The 25,165-nt window shown below is 44.3% G+C and overlaps 1 protein-coding gene across 1 annotated transcript; it reads right to left on the bottom strand.

The window, feature by feature from the left end:
* Positions 1-18,447: 18,447 nt before the first annotated feature.
* Positions 18,448-24,825, bottom strand: LOC311244277 (keratin, type II cytoskeletal cochleal-like). The gene is made up of 9 exons (XM_084333707.1): positions 24,135-24,825; positions 22,094-22,302; positions 21,749-21,809; positions 21,191-21,286; positions 20,922-21,086; positions 20,557-20,682; positions 20,109-20,329; positions 19,829-19,872; positions 18,448-19,580 (listed from the first exon to the last, which is right to left on the bottom strand). The coding sequence occupies exons 1-9, from the start codon at positions 24,744-24,746 to the stop codon at positions 19,264-19,266; spliced, it is 1,851 nt and encodes a 616-aa protein (XP_084189833.1). The 5' UTR covers positions 24,747-24,825; the 3' UTR covers positions 18,448-19,263.
* Positions 24,826-25,165: the final 340 nt, after the last annotated feature.

Below are 25,165 nucleotides of genomic sequence, written 5' to 3' on the forward strand. Positions count from 1 at the left end.
TTAAACCCAGATTCGGCTCAAACAAGGGACTAAACACGTTTTGCAATTATGCCACATCAAGTTCAAGTTCAAGTTTCTTTAATAGTTGTCATACAGAAGTACAGAATACTTTTATACAAAATGCTTCTTACTGTTACGCTCCAGAGACGGTGCTAGACAAGATAAGTATGAAATAAAATAGTATAGCATGTAAAAATAGAAGTAAAAATAGAAGTCACAGTGTTCAGTATATACATATGTACAATGTTCGATGCAGAATAGAAGTAACTGAGTTACCATACAATATACAATATACTATGCAATATACTAATATACAATACTATATAGTAGGGCTGGGCGATATGGCCTAAATATGATATCATGATGTTTTCTGACCTTTCGGCGATACACGATACACATCACAATGTTTTTCTTTTTTACCCCAAACAATTCATTATGAGGCTTACCAAGACAGTATTTGAGTTTGCAAGCTAACATTAAAGACAAAATAAAATACCCATGCATTTAGCATTTTTATATTATATATTAGATTTAGATTATTGGATTATTAGATTATATATTGCATATATTTAGCAATGAGATATTATATGATTTAGATATGAAATATGATGAATTGAAAATGTGGGACCCTGATGTAAACAAGACGAAAGTCTTTCTCTAGTCTGCATCCCCTTAACAATTGTATGTATTGAGCTGTACTGTACCCATTCTGCAATATGTTAATAAAGTTTTAAATCAATCAATCAATCAATCAATCAATAGCATTTTAGCATTTTTATGAAACTACTGTATATTTGTATGTCTCTAAATGTTTTGATGAATTGAAAATGGAGGACCCTTATGTAAAAAAGCCGAAAGTATTTTTCTGGTCTTCATCCTCCTGTACTGTATTGTACCCATTCTGCAATCTGTTAATAAAGTTTTCATTCATTCATTCTGACGGAAAACAGAATAATTTTGATAGACAGTCGAGTCTGCCAATTACGTCACACCGCTTGCACCCGCCCTGCTGTTCTTAGCACCAATCGGCAAGCGCTATTAGTTTTTGACTTCCTGAATGTCCTCCATTGATTTTGACGAGTGCTGACAACAACAAAGCTACTAACATTAGCTCCCCGCGGCTGACGAGTAGGAGACCAGTGCTCCGCAGGATGACTAAACGAGGCATAATGATTTTACTGCAACAAATGTTATAATAAAAGCCTTTCCATACATCTGTCTGATTGAAAACTTTATTAACAGACCGCAGAATGGGCATATCTCAGCACGGGCTGAGATATGAATGAGTAACGTGTGGACCAGATTGACGCGACACAATCCTCTTCGGCCAAACATCTCGATATCCACGATACGTTGAAAAAGTGTATCGTTAATGAACTGTACCCGATATTTATATAATATCGTCATATCGCCCAGCCCTACTATATAGTGCAAAGCAGAAATGGGATGAGGTGCAATTTAGGTACAATTTACAGTAAGGTGTACTGAGGTATGGGTTGTAGTGCAAATCCTTTACCAATAAATATAAAGTGTGTTTAGGTGCTCTAAAGTGTGGAGAGTGGGTGCTGCAGTGTGTTGTTTGTTTAAAGTGAGTGTGTGCGTGTCGATGTGTGTGCTGTGTGCATTTGATGGTTGTTGCATAGTGTTATTGTTCGTTGAGCAGCCTGATGGCCTGGGCATAGAAGCTTCTTCTGAGTCTTTATGTGCTTGCCATGAGACTCCGGTATCGCTTGCCTGACCGCAGCAGTTCAAAGAGGCAGTTGTTTGGGTGGCTGGAGTCCTTGATGATTCTCTTAGCCTTACCCCTGCACCGCTTGTTGTAAATGTTCTGGAGAGTGGGAAGCCCCCCTCCAATTGTGCGTTCGGCTGAACGTGCCACTCTCTGTAGTCTGCTTCGGTCTTGTGCGGTGCTATTCCCAAACCAGGAGGTGATATTGCCAGTCAGGATGCTCTCTATTGTACATGAGTAGAAGTTCTTAAGGATCATCTGACTGACTTGGAACTTCCTTAGGCGCCTGAGGAAGTAGAGGCGTTGTCGTGCCTTCTTCACAACACTGTCAATGTGTGTGGTCCATGTCAAGTCCTCGGATATGTGGGCTCCGAGGTACTTAAAACTGTTCACTCTCTCAACCGGTGCCCCGTCGATGCTGAGGGGGCTGTAGTCCCTGACCCCCGACCTCCTAAAGTCCACAATCATCTCCTTTGTTTTGCTGACGTTCAGGGAGAGGCTGTTCTCCTGGCACCATCCCGCCAGGACCTTGACCTCTTCCAGGTAGGCCCTCTCGTCGTTTGCAGAGATCAGGCCCACCACTACTGTGTCGTCAGCAAATTTGATGATTGTGTTGTTGTTCCGCTGAGCCACACAGTCATGTGTGTACAGGGAGTAGAGGAGGGGACTCAGAACACAGCCCTGGGGGGCCCCTATGTTGAGGGTGATGGATGAGGGGGTGCAGTTGCCTGCTCTCACCACCTGGGGTCTGCCCATCAGGAAGTCCAAGACCCACTGGCAGAGGTCATAGTTCAAGCCCAGGTCCCTGAGCTTGGCTGGAGGGGACTATGGTATTGAATGCTGAGCTGTAGTCGATGAATAGCATTCTCACATAGTTCCCCTGCCTCTTGTCCAGGTGTGATGCTGCTGCGTGCAGCACATGGGCTATGGCGTCCTCCGTGGACCTGTTGGGGCGGTATGCAAATTGCAGGGGGTCCAGGTTGATGGGGAGGGAGGAGCAGATGTAGCCCTTTACTAGCCACTAGATGATAGTGGACTTCTTCAGGCAGGTGGGGATGACAGCCTGTTCTAAGGACAGGTTAAATATGTCAGTGAATACCGGGGCCAGTTGGTCGGCACAGACTTTTCAATGTGGAATGCCCTACCCACAGCTGTAAAGGAATGTGAATCACTACCCACTTTCAAAACCACTCTCAAAGAGCACCTACGGGAGACTGCAATTCAAAACTGGTGCCAGTAAATGTCCTAACCCAATAATACACGAGACCCTCTTCTTGGGACCAAGTAAGGTTTTGTCGATAATCCAATGTACAGTTACCCCAGTTCTTCCTGGTTCCATGGAAAACACATCCCGGTGGCGTTCCACCAGCTCCCTTAGGTCATTCTTCTGGGGAACGCTGAGTTGGTCTCCCATGGGGACTTCAAGCGGTTGGGTCCAGACTGGTATCTGTGGTGGGGTGAAAGAATACAGTGCCTCCCGGGCGACCCACTTTTTAAAAAGGTTGACATGGTATATTTTTACCGGAGGCCGCCTCCCCGGGTGTCGCACTCTATAATTCTCCACCCCCACCTTTTCCATAATTTCATATGGTGCGTGCCACTTGGCTAGAAATGTACACTCAGAGGTGGGAACCAACACCAACACTCTATCCCCTGACTGAAACTCTCTGGGTTGGGTTCCCCGATTGTAGACCCTGGCTTGGGCCTGCTGGGCTTTCGACATGTGGTCTCTTACCAGTGGCTACAAGGTGGCCATCCACTCTTGCACCTCCTCCACATGTTCCACCAAACTCCTGTGTGGTGACGGCTGGTGTTCCCAGGCCTCCTTGGCTATATCTAGCATCCCTCTAGACTTTCTCCCATACAACAATTCAAAGGGTGAGAAACCTGTGGAGGCCTGGGGGACCTCCCTGATGGAGAACATCAAATAGGGGAGGAGCTGGTCCCAATTCCTCCCATCAGCTTCCATAACTTTTTTAAGTATACTCTTTAGGGTGTGGTTAAACCGTTCGACTAACCCATCTGTTTGGGGATGATACACTGAAGTGCGCAGTTGGGTAATGTTCAACAACCCGGCCAAATCCTTCATTATTTTAGACATGAACGAAGTGCCTTGGTCTGTCCGAATTTCGTCTGGGATTCCTACTCTAGTGATTAGCAGCATGAGCTCTCGGGCTATACCTTTTGATGCCATGGTGCGGAGTGGGATGGCCTCAGGGTACCGGGTGGCATAATCCATAATCACTAGGATGTATTGATGGCCCCTGGCGCTGCGGGGTAGGGGACCCACAAGGTCCATCCCAATCCTGCTAAAGGGAACAGAGATGATAGGCAGGGAAATCAATGGGTTACGTACAGTTGGTCATGGAGCTACCAGCTGACATTCGGGGCAGGACCGACAGTAATCCTCCACGGCCCTTTTCATTCCCGGCCAGGAAAATCTGGCCTTGATTCGGTCTAGGGTCTTCTCGAGTTCATGTTCTCCGTCTGCCATGCCCACTCCCTTTATGTAAGAGCTCAGAGGTTATGTTTATGGCTCAGAGGTTCTATAAAAAGTGCAAACAGTCCTGGAGAAGCCGGGCAACCCTGTCTGATCCCACGTTCTAGGTTGAAGGACTCTGATAGATCTCCATTAATCTTGATCCGGACCTTGCGGATGGATTTTCATATAGTGCTTGAAAGGTTGATATTATAGACTCATGAAAGCCAAATGTCCCTAGTACTTTATACAAGAAAGACCACCATACAGAGTCGAAAGCTTTCTCTGCGTCCAAACTTATCGGGGCTGCCTCTATTCCATTTTGGGTGATATGCCTAATAATGTGTAGTGATCTTCTAATGTTGTCCTGTGTTTGTCTCTGTCTAATGAAGCCTGTCTGATCCAGATGTATGAGGTCGGGTAGGATCTTGTCTATTCTTTGTGATATTATTGATGTAAATAATTAATATTCCAAGTTTAACACACTTACGGGCCGATAACTACCACATTCTAATTTGTCTTTCCCTTCTTTCGGAATGACTGAGATTATTGCTTCTCTCCAGGAGGGGGGGATTTCCTTTTTTTCCAAAACCCAATTGAACGTGTGGTATATTACCAATATCTAAGGTCATTTGCAGTGCATACAGGTTGCTAACTAGAGGGAAGAAGGACAGAGTGATAGAATGGTCTCCTCATCTGACTTCCAATATAGCCAGCAAGGAATAAACGTGCAGTCCAGACTACAGAGTTCGAATTCAAACTCATGTATTTATTTGCCGAGAGGCCAAAGGTGGATAAGCATCAGTTACATACAGGAATTATTCATCATTTTTCATAAGACATGATTGTACAAAAGGATTGATGAGGTTTTCATAATCATATAGCCCAGTCACGGTGGCTCTTCACATCAAGACAGTTTTGCACATAAATAGTAGTCATGTTATGTCAATGAAAAGAGAATGTACTGAGCAATACACATGGTTAAACATGGTCTAAGATAGGGATCTTTACAGTTTACACTAAACAACACCCAACAGTGGGTTCCCATGATTTACTCACATGTATTTTGCCAGGCATATTTCTCTGGTGGGCGATGGAGGCTCAGAATCTGGGGTAGAGTTCTGGCCTGTCAACTAACCTTACTGATCCAATATTTATAGGTTAAATGACCTCACTATTTTTAGACTGCCTTTTAACCAATCACAATTATCTCTAAATAAGGAGTTTGTTCCAATTGGTGGTCTTCTGGGGGCGGTCCCCCCTCCCCCTGGTTTCCTCATCTGTGTCCCTCCAGCATCAGAGGGGGGGCCCATGGGCCCCCGTCGGTGTGGCCTCTTGATGAGCACAGAGGCTTAACTCTAAAACCTTTTCTATATTTGCATTTTTAATGTAATGAGTTACATTTATATTCAGCATTAAACCAATGTGGCGTTGTCCATATTTTAATACCAGATTTCCTATATAAAGTATACTGAATTAATAGTTCCTTGGTTTTGTCCCAAACAGTTTTAGCATGCGGGGGCTTTTATGACTTGTCCCCTGTGTCTCCAACTGTTCTCCTAAATACAGTTGAGTAAAGAGTCTTAACATGAGAGGGGGTTGCCTGAAAGCTCCCCAGAATGTCACACAACACTGCCAATCATTCCAGTAGCCTCCATGTAATGCTATAGTTTAATATTAAAGCATTATTTTGAATTAACTATTATAACAGATATTTTCAGTTTCAGGGTTTATCTAACAGTCTGCTCAAGTCAATATACCATAAATGCCTTCAGTAGTGTTGGGGTCAGTTGTTCTCTAAATGTTTTATACCATTTGGCAGTGAATCTGTCCGGGGCTTTATTTGTTTTTAGTCTAGAAATTGCCACGTGTAGATCCTCTATTGTTATTTTGGTTATCAAGTCTTCATTTTGTTCTGCTGTGAATTTGGGTAGATCAAGAGTGGAGAGGAATGTTTCAATCTGAAAGTTGTTATCTATTTTTGGTTGAGCGTACAGTGTTTTATAGAAATGTTCAATGTTCAGTTGGATGTTGTCTACATTCAGTTACTCCCGTTATGGGGTTCCTTATTTTATATATTGCATTGTCTGCTTGTTGTTTCCTTAATCTATATGATAGCAGTTTCATTGATTTCACCCCCCCCCCACCTCGTAGTATCTTTGTTTTTTAAATAGGAGCTTTTTTCGTATTTCCAGATTGCCTATTTAATTGATCTCATTAGTGTGGGTGACCTGGCGAAGCCAGGTTGCAACCACACTATAGTAATCTATACTATTCTTATTCTTTCTTTATTCCGCCGATTTTGCCAACAAAACTCCTCCCAAAGCGTTCGCGCCCCATACATATGAAAGGTATCAAAACAACCGGCTTGCTCCAACTCGAGTGTCTATTGCTTTTCGCAAAGTTTCACCGCACCGTTTGCTACAAATCGACTTTAAACGGGAACATTTAGGTCCCATTGGAAATGCATTGCAAGTTAGAGTGTAGGAGGTGAAATAATTTTTTTCCACCTCCTTGGGTAAATTGCGACAGTGATCTCAATTTTGGACGTAGATATAAAAACAACACATCAAAACGATGACAAAATAAATGGAATTGGACATTTCTATCTCAACTGATGACCATTTCTTTGAAAGTTATCCTCCCCATAGACATCAATGTGTTCCCACTCTAAGAAAAAGCAGGTCTTATCGCTTTTCCCCCCTTGTGTTCTGATCGTCACCGGGGCCACAATTGTCGACGGAATGCCACAATATCGCACACAACCCTTCACATACCCCTTGAAGTGCTCATCTGAAAGTAAAAACGCTTCATCTCTTATCGTTTGCTTTTAATCATCATGAGAATGCAGTCATGCATCTGCCATCATTGAAATACATTGGATCGAAAGTGCAAGTCATTCGTGCCTAATTAGGTAACAGGTGTGTGGCTCATGTCTCATGGCTCATGGCTACAGCTGACCTGCCAATGACCTCTCATTGAGTTAACCCTTAATCGCCCCTCTGTGTAGCAGTACTGAATTGCTTGACAGCGCCCTCTGTCTTGCGGGTTGTGTCATTGTACTCAGTAGGGATGTCCTCTTTCATTGGGGGATATCCTCTTTCATTGGTCGATGTTGACCACTCCCCCGATCCTTAGACCACTCCGCCTTAGGCCACACCCCCTTAGTGTATCTCTTGAACCGTTTGTCGTAGAGACTTGCGGGTTGTGCCATTGGACTCGGTAGGGATATCCTCTTTCTGCCAATGACCTCTCATGGAGTTAACCCTTAATCGCCCCTCTGTGTAGCAGTACTGAATTGCTTGACAGCGCCCTCTGTCTTGCGGGTTGTGTCATTGTACTCAGTAGGGATGTCCTCTTTCATTGGGGGATATCCTCTTTCATTGGTCGATGTTGACCACTCCCCCGATCCTTAGACCACGGCCCCTTAGGCCACACCCCCTTAGTGTATCTCTTGACCCGTTTGTCGTAGAGACTTACGGGTTGTGCCATTGGACTCGGTAGGGATATCCTCTTTCATTGGTCGATGTTGACCACTCCCCCGATCCTTAGACCACGCCCCCTTAGGCCACACCACCTTAGTGTATCTCTTGAACCGTTTGTCGTCGAGACTTGCGGGTTGTGCCATTGGACTCGGTAGGGATATCCTCTTTCATTGGTCGATGTTGACCACTCCCCCGATCCTTAGACCACGCCCCCTTAGGCCACACCACCTTAGTGTATCTCTTGAACCGTTTGTCGTCGAGACTTGCGGGTTGTGCCATTGGACTCGGTAGGGATATCCTCTTTCATTGGTCGATGTTAACCACTCCCCCGATCCTTAGACCACGCCCCCTTATATATATATATATTTTTTTTTTTCATAAAAAAATATTTCTGAAACATTTAAAAAACTCAGAAACGTTTTTTAATACGTTTTTTTTATATTTTATATTTTTCATGAAATATTTTGACAAAAAAGTCTAAAAAGTTTAAAAAACTCAGAAGTTATTTTTTTTATATTTTATATTTTTCATAAAAAAAACATATTAAAAAACTTTTCTGAGTTTTTAAAAAAATTCGGGAGGTTGTGCCATTGTACTCAGTAGGGATGTCCTCTTTCATTGGTCTATGTTGACCATGCCCATAGTTTGGCTCCTCCCCCTTTTTGTATCTTTGGAACCGTTTGTCATAGAGACCCTCTTCCGTTGGCCGGCGGTGCACAGGCGTCACCCACACTTTCACAATTTCCCCAGCGTGGAATTGTCTAGTTCTTTATGTTGTTCATCTCTTGTTTCACTCCCCTGTCTAAATTGCGGATATGTTGTCTCTGTAGATGTTTTAATTTGGTTTACAGTTCGTGTAATCTTTGTCCTCTAAGTTTTAAAAAAAAGTGACGTTATGGTGATGATTTTACCCCTTAGTACCGCTTTAAGCGCGTCCCAGAGCATAGTTGGTGCCACCTCGTCGTTATCATTTAGTTCTAGATATGCTTAAATTTCTGTCTTCAAGGACTCTCTAGTTCCTGGGTTATTCAGGATATCTGAGTTCAGTCTCCACAGTGTTGACCTTGGTTTTCTATTGAGGTGTACCGACATGTAAATAGGACTGTGATCAGAGAGGGCGATTGGGCCGATGTCACATTTACTTATTCTGTGTAGGTCTTTTTTTAAAGTAAATAAATAGTCTATCCTCGCGTATACTGCATGTGGGGCTGAGTAATGTGTGTAGTCCCTACTGGTTGGCAGTGATGGGCAGTAGCTAGCTACAAGTAGCGACGCTACATAGCTTAACTACAATTCTCAGTAGCGTGATGGTAGCATCGCTACTTCTTAACCAGGGTAGCGGTCTCTGTAGCGGAGCTATTTATAGAACGAAGTAGTGACGTAGCGATGAGGAAACGCTACACGCTACTGTCGGGAGAAACAGTCTAGACTAGTATAAAGATTTGTGAGGAGAAAAAAAAACTCCCCGTAAAAAACCCACTATGATTGGTTGGTTGGTTTAGATATGAGTATGATGACTCACGATTGGGTATGGTAGGCCAAAACATTACGGGTAGGCCAATCAGAAGCAGGATACGGCGGGACTCCAACCCGCAAATCAGGAAGTGAAAATCAAAACACAGACGTACTGAATTAATGAATGCAATTTAACGGATTACATGAACCAGTCCGCGCGAAATGGCAGAGGGGTTCGATGGCATTGATGAAGATGATGATGTCAATAACAACAATGCCTCTCCATGGCCCTATCTGGGACACATTTATGAGTTTGACTGAAAAAACGGCTAAAACATATGCTGCTCTCAACTTCACACGTCCAGCACTAACTTGAGAACACATTCAGGTGAGCTGATGAAAATCAACTGTTCCCAAACAGCACACAAGTCAGTACACTTTTTGTCAACAGCTTTAACTAACAGATAGCTGCTATCATGATGATGTTTCACTGTAGGCAGAAAATGAACAATATTATGGGGGTGGAGAAAAGAAAAAAAGAGGGAAAAGCAGTGGTTCTCAACCTGTGGGACAGGACCCCCAGGGGGGGTCCCCACATGATTTTGGGGCCATGGAATGTTTTGTGAGTTACATATTTAAATACATTTGGTCATTTAGCTGACACTTTCATTCAAAGCAACTTACAAATTGTGTACAACAAGTCAGCAGGAGTGGTACATATCTAGCAGCCAAGGATAAGTAGTATCATTTGTCAGTGTCAAGCTTGAGTGTTATACTCTGAGTACATACTGTAGTAGTATATACATATTAGCATAGTTGGTAGTAGTATATACATGGTAGCATAATACTAGTAAAATGAAGTAAAACAGTTACAATTCAGATATTGAAGAAGTGTGTTTTTGGTTGATAAAGTGGGCAGGTTTCATAAGATGCAGAGTTTAGGGATAAATAATACATAAAGATAGAATAGAAAAGAAAAAGACCATTACTGCATCAAAAGTAATCAACAAACTATACTATAAAAACTGATAAAACCAAATGGTCTTTTTCTTTTCTTTTGTAGAGGCTGCACCCAGCTAAACTTGCCTTCCTGGATTTTGTACATAATACAAGTTCATGTTAAAAGGATGACACAAAAAGCCAGACCGAGGGCTTGTTTCAGTTTTATAATAAACAATCAAACTGAGATTTGTTTTGCCTGCCTATTTGTTTGGTGGAAACTTGATCAAAAAAAAAAAAAAGTAGTGCCGATATAGCTAGCTATTTTTGCCATGTTCTTGTAGTGTAGCTTGCTACATTTCTCTGGGGATAGCTTCCATTGTAGTTGAGCTATATTTAATTGAGAGTAACTTGTAGTGTAGCTTGCTACATTTTCCAAGTAGCTTGCCCATCACTGCTGGTTGGTTACATTTCTCTCCATACGTCTATGATTAATGCTTTTAGTTTCTTTATTAAGATAAGATAAGATAAGATATTCCTTTATTAATTAGGGGTTTTGACTCTGTGTTACCACTGGAGGCATCCAATCTTGGGTTCAGACGTGCGTTGAAATCCCCCCGCAGATTAATATTCCCTAGGTTTTTGTGGCCATTAAGTCAAATATCTGTCTGTAAAACTTCCAGTCGCTACCTGGGGGAGCATAAACATTCAGTAAACGTACTAGGGTTCCATCTATTTTTCCTATTATCATTATAAATCTGCCTTCTTTACCCTTAAGCTCTGATATTTGTTCGTATGTCACCTCTTTTGATATTAGTATGGCCACCCCCCTTCTGTGCCCTGATCCATATGAGGATGAATATACATGTTTATATCCCAGTTTGTTCAGTTTAGCATGTTCTGTGTCGGTAAGGTGGGACTCCTGTAGGTATGCTATTTGATAATATCTTCTTCCTTTTTATTGGGTTAAGTAGACCATTGACGTTAAAGGATAACATTTTTACCTCTTGCATTTCAGGTTGTGACATGTGGTAATTCCGCTATGTACATGACAAACTTCCCAGATGCTATCAAACTATCAACTAATCAAAAAATAACACCAATAAGATCATTATTCTTTTTCTTTTTGTTAATTATTATTATGCCATGACCCTGTCTATTTCATATATACACATATATGTGTAGCAGGGTGGATTATCCCTGCTTCGTGGGAACGGTTGCTGGCAGTCACGAGGTAGCTGGACACAGTAGAGCTCCGTCTGACTGCACCCTCGTCTTTGGGCCTGGAGCGTCGACTGGAGGCTGGTAGTGTGAGTGGATGGGGCCCGGGATTTACCAACCTGGTCTGGTACTCTGGTCTTTCTTCCCTGCAGCAGGGCGGTCAGCAGTACTCCCCAACACGCTCCCACTTCTCCCAGTTGCTCCTTAAACCCTCCCACACCTAGTGACTGAATTGTAATTAAATACTCTGAGTTCCCCCCGCAAGCAGTACCCTCCCTCAATGACCCTAGAGACCCTACAATGAAGAGGGAAAGGTGGAATAGGAAAGGGTTAATTATATTAACGTTACCCACACCAAAAGGATTGTCAACCGGCCCATGGATAGACACACACACAAATCTCCCATCCAATTCTTTAATGTTATTTACTGGTCAGTTACAATGATCTACTACTAGTGGCCAATTGGACGGAAGTCCCACTATAGTACCGTTGGTAACTCCATACCTCATACACACGTATATTATACACCCACCTCTGGGTTAATATCAGGGATAATATACTTCAATGTGTTTGACTCATCACCCACGTCTGGGTCTTCACCCTGTATAATACCTCAAAAGGCTTTAATTATACGGCAAGAATAATACCTCTCTAGGCTTTATTTATAATACACCAGGTCTGTAACTTCTCCACAGAGAAAGGGTTAACTGGATGGGAAAATATTATTAACCACCAACACGGTATCACACTCAAAGGAAATTAAGAGAAAACAAAAGTGTGGGCCCACTAATACCTTGCAAAAGCCCTATTCTATTGCCGGCATATATTGTTTGGGGTTCCCCTTTAGCACTGTAATAGCAATGCTGACTTCGCCCGCGGGCTGCACCACACAGTGTACGGTGTAAGGCTCCGGAGCATAGACGCTCATTTATACTCATCCAAAATGGCCGCCTCGCCGCGCCACTGTTGTCCGGGAGGCAAGATGGCGTCGAGCACTCTCGGCGACGACACTAGCAGGCGGAGCTGGAGCAGAGAGGCAGTGCTGGCTGAGAGTGTGTGCTGGGCGATGACGACCTCTGCTGGACGCGGCGAACTCCCGTAGGCTGCAGGCAGTCAGGTGTAGATCTGGTCGCAGGCAGCCGGGGCAGACTGGTTGTAGGTCCACGCGCGTCTCGGGGCTCGCACTCTATACCGTCACACGGTAACTACTATAACCCGACTACTAAGGACTTAGATATGTTGTTAGCCGCACGCTACTTATACCGCACACAGTAACTACTATAACCCGATACTGTTAGTGTGTGAGCAAACGGTGCAGAACAAAGCACTATCACTGGTACTTCTAGGGTATCACGTCAACTAGCAAGTACTTCCTATCACCCGTCGCTATCCCACGGGGCCCTTCAACATAACTTCTGCAACAGGGCTCTTCCAGAGCACACGCCCGTTGCGACTGTTCGTGGTCAAGTACCCTGCCGAAGAGAGTGTCATCCGTCTCTCTCCTCCATATATCTCCTCCCATCTCTCTCCGACACTCTCTGCCTGCTACCGCCCCCTGCTGGTCGCCTACTAGCTCCACAGGGAAAAGGATTGTAGAATAGGATCCAGTAATGTCGTTTATAATCCATATTCCAGTGATAGAAGAAGGAGACACTTGTGTCATTGTTTGTGCGAATATCAATGAAACTAATTAGAATGTCTTGGTGCAGAAAGGGGAGATAAAAAGGCAAGTCAGCAGTTCTGAATAATAGACAATATTTTCAGGCTGCTACATATGTATATACCTCCATACCCCCTGTCATATCATTACTATTTGTGTGTTATTTATACTATCGTTACCCTTATTATGTTAATAATGTTAGGGCAGCGGTGACGGAGCCCAATAGCAGAACACAGGGAGAGAGCGAATGGAGCGTTTTAGGTAGGTTTTAATTCCTTTGGGTTCCGAGCAGACAAGACAATAGAGAATATACAAGAATGTGCGACATTGGACGAGTAGTGACTCTTGCTTGAGATTCTCAGGAACGTCCAGGCGGGTGGTACGTCAGGAGACAGCGTCGGCCGAGAGTTGTGGTCCTGGGCACAGGGAGAACAGAGGTTAGGACATGGCAGGCAATACAGACAGAGCAGCAAGGTTGGGTACGTCCTCGTACTGTACCTAGGTTTGATAGGATAACACTGAGACGATCAGGATCAGGATCCGTAGGGTTGATATCCGGGCTGGTGATGAGCTGACGACTCTCAGCTGGGCTGATTGTCAGATGACAGCGTGGGGATGATGGAGTCGGAAGCTGCCCATATAAGGGCGTGGAAGCAGGTGGAGAGATGGAGGCTCTCGCCGTGATTGTGACAAATAATCTGTTCATCCCTCTTTGTCTTATTGATTCTTCTATTATTATTATTTTTGTTCTTTTTCTTATTGTTAATTATTATTATACTATGGCCCTGTCTATTTCTTATACACACATGCATGTATATACCTCCATACCCATTGTCATATCATTACTCTATTCATGAAATTATATTTATATTATCGTTATCCTTGTTATGTTAATAATAATTATTCATCCCACTTTGTCTTACTGATTTTTCTGATCGGACTCTTTGTTTGTCGGTGTGTCTCTTTTGTAGCTTTATACTTTCTTTTTGTAGCTTGTGTCGTCTCTGGGAGGTGGGTCATCTCTCCTGGCTCGTCTTCTCCCTGTCTGCCATGTCATGTTTCAACTGCTCCATCAACGTCTCCGGTGCCTTGATTGGTTTAATGGGTAGTTCATTTTTTGTCATGTCTTGCGTCGCTTCCATCGCCGTCTCGTAGACTATGGTCTCCTCGTCGTATTTCACTCTTAGCCGGGCAGGATATATCGTTTGGAAGTAGATATCTCGGTCCTTCAGGATCCTCCTCACCTCTGTATATTCTTTCCTTTTTTGTAGAATACGTGGGGCGTAGTCATTGCCTAGGTTAACTCGCATCCCCTGCCAGGTTAATCCCTTCTTCTGCCATGCCGACCATAGTGTTGTTTCTTTGGTTCTGGAGCTGAGGAACCTCTTACACGTCACAGATCCAGTCAATTCAGAATGGCTTGTTTCAGTGGGGGGAGTTCTTGTCTCAGCTGAACTGCAGAAACTGCAATTGGTACAGATTTCACATTTTGTCAGTGTTGTTACAACCCCACATTGCTTGAAAACAATGCAAAACATTGGAAAAGGACATTTTTACAATAGGGGACCTTTAATGTTGATGTTTGTAAACCTGGTTTTCAGTTTCTTACTGCAGCCTAGTTGGTTGTTGAGTAATTTCCAAAGCTCACAGGGTTTGTTTTTGGTGCAGATTTTATCATGGTATTTAGATCGTTTCTTAGCCTGTTGTTGTTGTCTGAGCTTAATCACGTGGGCTTGGAGATCACTGTTGAAGCTTTTGGCGAGCTTTGACTGACTTTTATGAAGTTCAGAGCATTTTTAGTTTCTGGTTTTCATAGCGGTCAGTATGTCCGAATGCATGCATGGCTCAGCGCGATTTTTAACCCTGGTGGTGCTCAGGGGAGCCATGTTAAGTACTGATGTGAATTTGGTTTTGAACTAGTGTACCCCTGACCTCATCGGACCAGTCCAGGTTCTCCAGTTCGTGGTTAAAGGCCTTTTGATTGATTGATTGAAAACTTTATTAACAGATTGCAGAATGGGTACAGTACAGTACAGCTCAATACATACAATTGTTAAGGGGATGCAGACCAGAGAAAGACTTTGTCTTGTTTACATCAGGGTCCCCCATTTTCAATTCATCATAACATAGACACACACGACATACAGATAGACAGTACTGCTACATCTATACATTTATGACATACCAGATTTGCAAATACAGTACTGTTTGTGATACAAAGACTGTACACTGTACATTGGAATATTGACAAAGCCATACTTGGTAATTTACTGTACATTGGAGGGGGTTGGGTTAGGACATTTGCAGGGGCCAGTTTCGAATTGCAGTCTCCCATAGGTGTTCTTTGAGAGTGTTTTTGAAAGTGGGTAGTGATACACATTCATTTACAGCTTTGGGTAGGGCGTTCCACATTGATGTGGCATAATTGCGAAACGTGTTTAGTCCCTTGTTTGAGCCGAATCTGGGTTTAACATGATTTGTGGAGCTCCCTCTGGTGTTGTGATCGTGGTATTCACTGACCTTTGGGAAGTATTTTGACATGTACATGGGTACCTTGGTCGTGTAGTGTATCTTGTAGACCAGGCCCATTGCAAGTTGCTGTACTCTGTCGTCTACTCTAAGCCATCCTAGGTTGTCAAAGTGGGCAGGGGTGAGGTGGGTTCTAGGAGTCAGGTCAAGCAGTAGTCTGACCAGTTAGTTTTGAGATGTTTGTAATTTTGTTTTTAGTGCCTTTGAGGTGCTTGGTACCATGAGGTGCAAGCATAGTCGTAGTACCCTTGAATGAGTGCTCCTGCCAGAGTCTTCAGGGTATTCTTGTTTACCAGAGAGGAGATCCGGTACAAGAATCGAGTTCGTTGGTTGACTTTTTTTATTACATTGGATGCCATTTTGTCACAGGAAAGATTAGCCTCTAGGATGGAACCCAGGTAGGTAATTTCATCTTTCCTTGTGACAATATTGTCACCCACTGTAACTGAGAAGCCGTCGGTCTTTCTGAGTTTGTTATTTGAACCGAAGAGAATGGACTCTGTTTTGCCCATGTGTAATGATAGTTTGTTATCGGCGAGCCATATGCAGATTTTGCCTAGTTCCGAGCTGAGGGTTTTTTCAACCTGTAACTTGTTCTTGTCAGAGACCAGCAGGGCTGAGTCGTCCCGCAAACAGGAACAAGTTGCAGTCACAAGCTGACGTCATGTAATTTGCATAGATTAGGAACAGTAGCGGTCCTAGTATGCTTCCTTGTGGAACACCACAGCTCACTGGAAGGGGGGGGGGGATAGGGTACCGTTTACCTCAACCATCTGTTCTCTCCCCTCCAGGTAGGATTGTATCCAGCTCACTGATAGACTATCAAAACCAATTGCTTTTAGCTTGTCAATCAGAATGGTGTGATTGACAGTGTCGAAGGCCTTTTGTAGGCCCAGCATGACCATGCCGCAGTATTTGCCCACGTCCACCTCTTGTTTGATGTGGTCGTTCAAATAGAGAAGGCATGTGTCAGTGGAGTGGGATGTTCTGAACCCAGATTGGAATTCGTAGATTCGATTTTTTTCCGCAAGGTACTTTTCGACCTGTTCGTATACTATTTTTTCCATGACTTTCGAGATGGAGGTAAGGATAGAAACAGGGCGGTAGTTGCCTGGGTCTAATTTGCTGCCCTTTTTGTGCAGGGGTGTTACTCTAGCAATTTTGAAGTCCTTGGGGATGTGTCCCTGTTTTATGGAGAGGTTTATTATGTGTGTGATGACTGGGGTGATGGCGGCTGCTGAGTCTCTGAGGAATTTGGAGGGGATGTTGTCATGGCCAGTGGCCTTGTTCGGTTGGAGGACGCTCAGTTTTTTGAGTACCTCATCTGTTGTTACCATTTCCAGTTTGAAGTCGTCTTTGTGGACCCCTAGGTTCTTGTAGTATGCTACTATGTGTTCTACCCCATAATTCCCTGAGTGGGAGGGTAGTTTGTTTACCAGTGTTGTGGCTATGTTTGTGAAGAAAGTGTTTAAGTAATTGGCTACATCCAGCTTGTCTGTGATGAGCGTGTTGTCCGTCTTTATGTTTATGTTTGAGAATCTGGTTTTAAGTTTTTTACTGCAGCCTAGTTGATTATTGAGTAATTTCCAAAGTTCACATGGTTTGTTTTTGTTTTCCTCTGTTTTGTCATTGATGACTTTTTTTTTGCAGTTTTGATATTGGAGTTGACGTCATTTCTTAGTCTGTTTCTTTCTAGTTTGCGTTTAGTCACGTGGGCTTGGAGTTCACTGCTCGTGCTTTTGGTAAGCTTTGACTGACTTTTACGAAACTCAGAGCATTTTTTGTCTCTGGCTTTCATAGCGGTCAGTATTTCAGTGTGCATCCACGGCTCAGCGCAATCTTTTACCCTGGTGGTTCTTAGGGGGGCCATGTTGTTTAGTATTGTTGAAAATTTGGTTTTGAAGCCAAGCCATGTTTCTTCAACCAGTGTACCATTGAGCTCATCTGACCAGTCCAGGCTCTCCAGTTCAAGGTTAAAGGCCTCGCTAGAGTAGGTTTTGAGGTCTCTAGATGTGACTGTTTTGTGACAGCCAGCCTTTTGCTTTAGCTTTTTGTGGGTGCAGAATATCATATAATGATCACTTAACCCGCATGCTATAACCCCTTTATTGGAGATCTTGGACTTGTCAGAGGTCAGGATGAGGTCAATGGTAGTCTGAGTAGGCCTCACTAGAGTAGGTTTTAAGGTCCCTAGATTTGACTGTTTTGTGACAGTCAAGTACTTCCTGAAGAAGGGGGGTAGTGTAATGGCCACATATGCCTAGACTCGCTACCGCTTAGCTAACAGGTTAGACCTTTTAGTTAACTGGTTAGCACTGTCACCTATGGTCTGGGTGACCTGGGTGTGATTCCTGGCTGCCCCCCGATTCTGCTACAATATAGTAGCCTATATATATTGGAACCTTTCATCCATTGTGTAGTGTGATAGACAAATGGAAGTATGAATATCTTTTGAACGAATCCTCCAAAAAAGATAGTCAACTGGAATATGTTAGTTCATTACACATATGTTGGATTATGTAATTGGTTTGTCATGACCCATTGTGAAACAAAAGAGAAATCGCGGACAAAAAAAAAAAAAATTGCCGTAGATTTCTTTTTATAAAATTTTTTTGTCAGACCTTGGATCTACTATTGGATCTACTTTATCTGTGGATGGTTTTGTGAATAAATCTCCATTATGTTCACTTGAAGTCGTATGTTATACTCATTAGATCATGCCTAGGGGGGGTATAATGACCCTCCGCTGTGCGTCGGACCTAACAACCACCCCTAGACGTGATCTAATGAGTATAACACACTCCTGCGCGTGATGTAATGCTTAAATAATGCCTACTGTATGGTTGTCATTTAACAATAATAACTTGTTGTCTGCCTATCAAGATGTCTGCAAGGGAATACTAAGGATAATAGAGTACATCAAAGAACAGAGGAAACAAGGACCAACAAATTGAATATGGAACCCAGATTTATTCAGGGATTGATGGTGGTACAGATTCAATCACATTCAATAAACATGGTCACAACCAGTCAGCCTTTTGCTTTTTTTTTGTCAGAATGAAAAGGTGAAAATAAGCAGAATAAAAACACTGTCTGCAAACCTTAAGTGGAGAACCCATCGTCCTTAGGAGAGGGAGAAGAAAAGGAGGAGTGCAATATGTCTAATCTGAGAGAATGGGGTCACCACTGTAGGAGTGTATAGATATAGGCTGCTTTTGATGATGTCACACAACAAAATGGCGGGACAAGACGGGACAGAAGGTTCTAGTTGTGACATTATACAGGGGTCTGCCACTATCAACCAGATCGACCAAGTCTATGGCATTGCTGCCGCCATTTTTATGCGATGGCTGTTGCCTCAGTGGAAAGCCTCTGTCATGACACTACAAACACTGATCTGTCTACATGCCAGGAGCTCCAGCAACCAAAAGACAGCCAGGCTGACTGATTCTGGGATAGAGTTTACAGATTCATCTCTGTTGCCAGTTGGTTTCATTTGGTATAATAATCTCTCTGCCTCTGACTTTCGGTGTTCTCTGACTCTCTGAGGGTTATGTGGTGTGGCAGAGGGGAGCGACGATACATGAAGCAAACACTGTGCCAGTACAGTACACGGACCTGTCCGACATCCAAGCCAATACATCGTGACTAGCCTGCGCTTGTGAATGCGTGTGCTGTGGAAGGCTGTATTTGGGCAGTGGTTGGAATGAGGGGAGGAAGTGAAGGAGAGGGGGGGAGGGGGGATAGAAAGATAGACTTGTGGTATTTAGTATCTTCTTGAGGAGGACACCGTAGAGGAGCGGGACATGCTAATGCCACTGCTGCCGCCGCCGCCGCCGCTGCTCATTCCATAGCCGAATCCTCCGCCACCACCGCCGCTGAGGGACATGCTGCTGCCACCGCCGTATCCGCCACCGCCGCCGCCGCCCGAGCCGTATCCGCCGCCGCCCCCACCGCTCAGGCTCATGCCGTATCCGCCGCCGCCTCCGCCGCCACCCAGGCCATATCCGCCGCCTCCACCGCCCAGGCCGAATCCACCGCCTCCGCCGCCGCCACCACCACCACCACCTCCGCCGCTCACAGCTGCAATTAGAGACGACATGAGAGGAGATGGCGATTGGACACACACGCTATTTATTTTGTGTATACAATCATTTCCTTTGTGTATTTAATAAATACTTAATATAGTTAATATATGTATCTGATTGTTCTAGTGACTAGAGTGTGCTAGAAATGTGTTATATCTGAAAACAAATGCAAGATAAATGAATGAATGAGAATTGGTTTGAGTCTATACAGTCAAGTATAGAGAAGTGCAGCATAATACTTACAGGTCTGGATGTGGACTGTTGCTGTTGCACCACCGGCAGCGATTCTGACGGGAGAGATGCATGAATTAGCTTTGAGAGACATATACTTTGTATTTTTTTCTAATAATATATTTACAATATGTTTCATAAATAGACTCCAACTCCCAAGTCTTACACTCTGACTTGACATTATCTACTGTGTAACGTGCAGGCAGCAGCATTCTCAGTATCCTCTCCACTCTCCACACATGTCTGAGTCACTCCTCTGTAGTACTCGATTTTTTTTTATTTTTTTTTTTACCTGGACTCCTCTCCTTCCAGGAGTTTCTTGTATGTGGCGATCTCAATGTCCAGGGCCAGCTTGACGTTCATCAGCTCCTGGTACTCGCGGACCTGGCGGGCCATGTCCTGCTTGGCTCTCTGGAGAGCATCCTCGAGGTCCCTGATGCGGAGCCTGGCGTCCTTCACGGCCATCTCACCACGTTCCTCAGCCTCTGCGATCTGGGCCTCCAAGGCGATACGCTGGAACGTTGAGAAGAGGCCCATAGTTGTTATTGTCCTGTAAACTAGGTTGTCTTCTTGCACAGAATCCTGGCTTAGATGTTATTGTCCTGTAAACTAAGTTGTCTGCTTCCTGTAGTACTGTAAGCCTACATCTAGTTATTTAGACTTTGAATTTACAAAACAAAACACATTTTCAAGCTGAGGTTCAGTAATGATGCCCTCTAGCCTCTAGCCTCTAGCCTCACCTGGGCCTTGACTGCCTCGATCTCGTTCTGGAGACGGCTGATCATTCGGTTGAGCTCAGAAATCTCTTGCTTGCTGGTGCGAAGATCATCTCCAAACGACACTGCTGAGGTCTGCATCTCGTCGAACTGGGAGAGGGAGAGATAAATACCGGTACATTATAGCTGATGATTGCTTGATCGTTGCTGTGAGTACCTTCCAATCTGTAAATGCACAGTACTGTATAGAGTTTTGATCATTATGTGTATGTCAAGCTACATCCATTTGTTGATTACAATGTTATTGGGGATTTCAATATGTTAGACTCTGTTCACTCATTGTACTGTGTGGTGGCATTGATCTGAGTGATATAAATTTCTTCACATACCTTGGATTTGTACCACGTCTCGGCCTCGGCACGGCTGCGGTTGGCGATGTCCTCGTACTGGGCGCGCACTTCAGCAACAATGGAGTCCATGTCCAAGTTTCGGCTGTTGTCCATCTCCACTATGACTGAGGTGTCCTTGATCTGGCCCTGGAGCTCTTGGAGTTCCTGGAGGAGAAGGAAAAGGTTGATGAGGAATAGGATTACGAGATAATGATGAGATGAGATGAGATGAGATGAAATGAGGATAAGTAGGCGCTTATTGTCCTCACCGCATCGTAGATTGCTCTGAGGAAGTTGATCTCATCTTGAAGGGCATCAACCCTAGCCTCCAGCTCAACCTTGCCCATGTAAGCACCATCAACATCCTGGAGGAAAGATGGGAGAGAGAGGGAGTTATGCTGATGCTATACTGTATAGGTTTATATGGTATATTACTAGGGAACAATTTTCCTTTCAAATGTCTTGTAAATCACTTAAACATTCTTAAAATGCCATAACCTATGCACACACCCCTTAATAACAATCACAGGGTATTTAAAACATTGCTGACCCCTTAAACATTCAGGGGTTAAACACCTTAATCAGTAATGTCAGGGTAAATTAAGGAGTTTAATTTAAATTAGGGGTTGTAAGGGTAGAATTCTGAATTGTAGCCTCTTCATTTGACTTTGTCTTTAGCACAATTCTACTTAAGTTCTTCCTTAATTTACCTTAACTTCTTATTGAATAGGTTATTTTAAGGGGCTATTAAGGTGTGCAGTAATTGGGTGGATATAGAGATATGGAAGTTTCTATCTCCCAATAACAGTGTGCTGAATTTCACTCACCTTCTTCAGGAGGACAAACTCATTCTCTACACTGGCACGCTTGTTGATTTCGTCTTCATATCTGAAAGTAATGGACGAGGGTTAGAATAACTGGTCCAGTAGTTTGTGGTTGAAAAATATATATAATGTCTTTGAATTATTCGATTTTTGAGTCAAGTCAACGAAGTAGAAGGGAACGTGATTCTCTCTCCTGTTTGCTGAGACAACATGTTCTTTTTAACAAGGCACACTCACTTCCTCAACCGGTCCCCATCCTGAAAACACCCAACTTATCTATCTCTCTATCTCCTCCTCTACTCCTCCTCCTCCTCTTCCTTCTCATCCTCGTCCATTCCACACACTCACTTGTTCTTGAAGTCCTCCACCAGTCCCTGCATGTTCTTCAGCTCTCCCTCCAGCTTGACCTTCTCATTGCCGAGTCCGTCGAGCTGTCTGCGCAGGTTGGCGATGTAGGCCTCAAACATGCCGTCGATGTTGGAGCGGGTCGTGGTCTGGTCCTGCAGGAGTGACCACTTGGTCTCCAGCATCTTGTTCTGCTGCTCCAGGAAGCGCACCTATACGCCAGGAAGTGACATCACAGGAAGAGGAGATAGCTTAGATAAGGCATGGTATTCAGTTAACTTCATGTGTTTATGAGTTTTATGTATTATGGGAAATGCTGTCCCTTGTTTGCAACACATACACATTATCCAGTGAAGATTGTTATTTCTAAATATAATGTCATACTGCTTCATGCTGGTTCATGAATGGACACGCCTCATTGTGAGGGTTAATAAAGATATTTGTGTATTATAGGCTGAAGTATTCTCTGTGTGTGTGAGCGTGTGTGTATGTGAGCATGTCTGTATTGTGTGTGTGTGTGTGTGTGTGTGTGTGTGTGCGTGTGTGTATGTCTGTATATGTGTGTGTGTGGTGGGGGTTAAGGCGTGGTCTTTGAGTATGACACAGGGCCACACCTTTGCCCATCCCCTGCTATTAAACCTGATGTTACTACTCCTTAGTCTGCAGGATGCCTAGTTCTGAATGAACCTGTCTACCTCACCCTGTGCAATTACAGCACTTTCTTCCATAGAGCCCTACCAATCATATGCCTTTATGTGGCATATTCTGCACATGGTTATAGACTGCTAGCTTCTTCTTCTTTTTGTATGCAATTTATCTTTTGTCTAACCTTTGTTTTGGCTTCTGTAAGCATTTCATATTGTATATCCTCTGTTTAATCGTATCTTATTTAGAGAAGAAAGGTTTTTTTTTATTGGATGTGATCACATGTAGACCTACTGTATGTGCACAAAGTAGGTGTGGTTCATATGCTGTGTGTGTGTGTGTGTGTGTGTGTGAAAGGCTGATTGAGCATTTTTACAAAAACTAGGGTGTGGTTGTGCAGCTTTTTTCATCTCTCAAGAGAAAATACATTTGACATTGTTCAAAGCGGGGGTGTCTAATTACACTTTGCAGTGCCTCTAAAATGTTTCTTTGATCGTTGATGAAATATCTTGTATAGTTGGGTGGGGTGGTAAACTGCAAATATTGTGTACCACGGATACTGCGAGTACAGTTTGCACCATTAAGTAATCAACGTAGAGCTTGTGAGTCCCTGTAACCATGGGAACAGAAGACAACACAATCCCTTTCTTCCTTCTATATGGAGAGAGCCAGCGGTCACTGGATACGCCAGGGCTAGAGTTTCCTCTCACACTACAGAGAGGGCCGGTAGCTTCTAAGGGGGCCAACTTCAGTCAAAGAGGGACTGCAGTACTCAGTACAGCGATCTGCTTTCAGTTTCAACGTAGCGGCAGGGGCTGCACAATGGCACTTTTGAGAAAACCCAAAGTGGGTTCATGTCAGGTGAAAGCGCCGCTGTCTTCCGGAGTACTTTGCTCTGCATAAACACAAGGTGGATGATGCTATCAATCAAATAATCTGTGGATGATATTATCATTATGATTGAGCTGTGTTTGTTTAGTGGTTCCTTCAGCTAGATCGCTGCACATGTAGGAGATGTAGGTAGCTGTGAAATATTTAATGAGCTTGAAGTAGTGAGACTGCATACAGAATTGCAGCGATCCAAGCGTGACGCTTGCAAACAAACAACCAACACCAGTGGTCTACAGTGCAGTCATCGTTCTAACCAGCATTACTATATTTTCCTATACTTCTATTCAAACTCAGTCATCATCTAACCAGCATTACTATATTTTCCTATTACTTCTATTAAAACGTATTCATCATCTAACCAGCATTACTATATGTCCCTATTAATTATATTAAAACTCAGTCATCTGAACACCGCCATTCATTTGACGCAAGATGGAATCACTTTAATTGCCTTTGGCTATAATTTTCCACTATTTTGTAAGCAAGGGGGGAGGGGGGTAGGGCACACCTTGTCGATGAATGAAGCGAAACGGTTGTTGAGGGTCTTGATCTGGTCCTTCTCATTGGTCCTGACCAGCTGGATGTCGGGGTCGATCTCTAGGTTCAGGGGGGCCAACAGGCTCTGGTTGACCGTGACGGCAGAGATCATGGGCACACCGCCCATGCCTCCACCTCCTCCAAGTCCATATCCACCAAAGCCTCCACCACCACCGCCCAGGCCTCCACCACCACCGCCGAAACCTCCTCCCAGGCCACCACCGTAGCCTCCTCCGCCACCACCGAAGCCTCCTCCGCCACCACCGCCCAGGCCTCCACCTCCACCGCCGAAACCTCCTCCCAGGCCACCGAAGCCACCTCCAGAGCTCCTGGCGCTGAAGCCCATTCCAAGACCGCCACCACCACCACCACCACCACCGCCTCCACCTCCACCACCATAGGCTGAGCGCCTCATGGATATGCGGCTGCCACCACCGCCGCCGCCGCCTACGGACTGGCTGGTGAATCCTCCACCAGAGATCCTCCTGCTGCCGCCGCCACCACCACCGCCAGCACCGAAGCTCAGGCCGCCACCGCCGCCGCCGCTGCTGGACATCTGATAGGAGGTACTTTTGTAAGACATGGCTGCGGTGAGGGAGAGTGGGAAGGGTGCAGAGAGAGGCCTCAGTAGGAGAGTCAAGTTCCCTCTGAGTGCCTTCTCCTCATCTGCCGTAGGCATTTATACGTTTCGGAGGGGGGAGGAGTCTCCCTCTGGGCTCCCCCCCCTCACTCCATTTACCTGGCTGCTGGCAGGATGACTGGTAGGCATGTACTGCAGGGAAGGGTCTGAGCAGCCCAGCCCGTCAGACGACTTGGCTCTGCCAGAGCCTGTAAGGTGATCAGGTCCTGACACACCCAGCTGCTCACATAGGAATGGCAGCAGGACCTCAGGGGAGATGGGATGAAAGACATGTTGGATTTATAGGTTACTTTTTACTGAGATAATTGGGGACATGGGGTGGGTGTGTATGCGTGTGTGTGTGTGTGTGTATAAAATCTGTG

This window comes from Notolepis coatsorum, assembly GCF_963971535.1.
Source record: "Notolepis coatsorum genome assembly, chromosome: 17".
NCBI lineage: Eukaryota > Metazoa > Chordata > Actinopteri > Aulopiformes > Paralepididae > Notolepis > Notolepis coatsorum.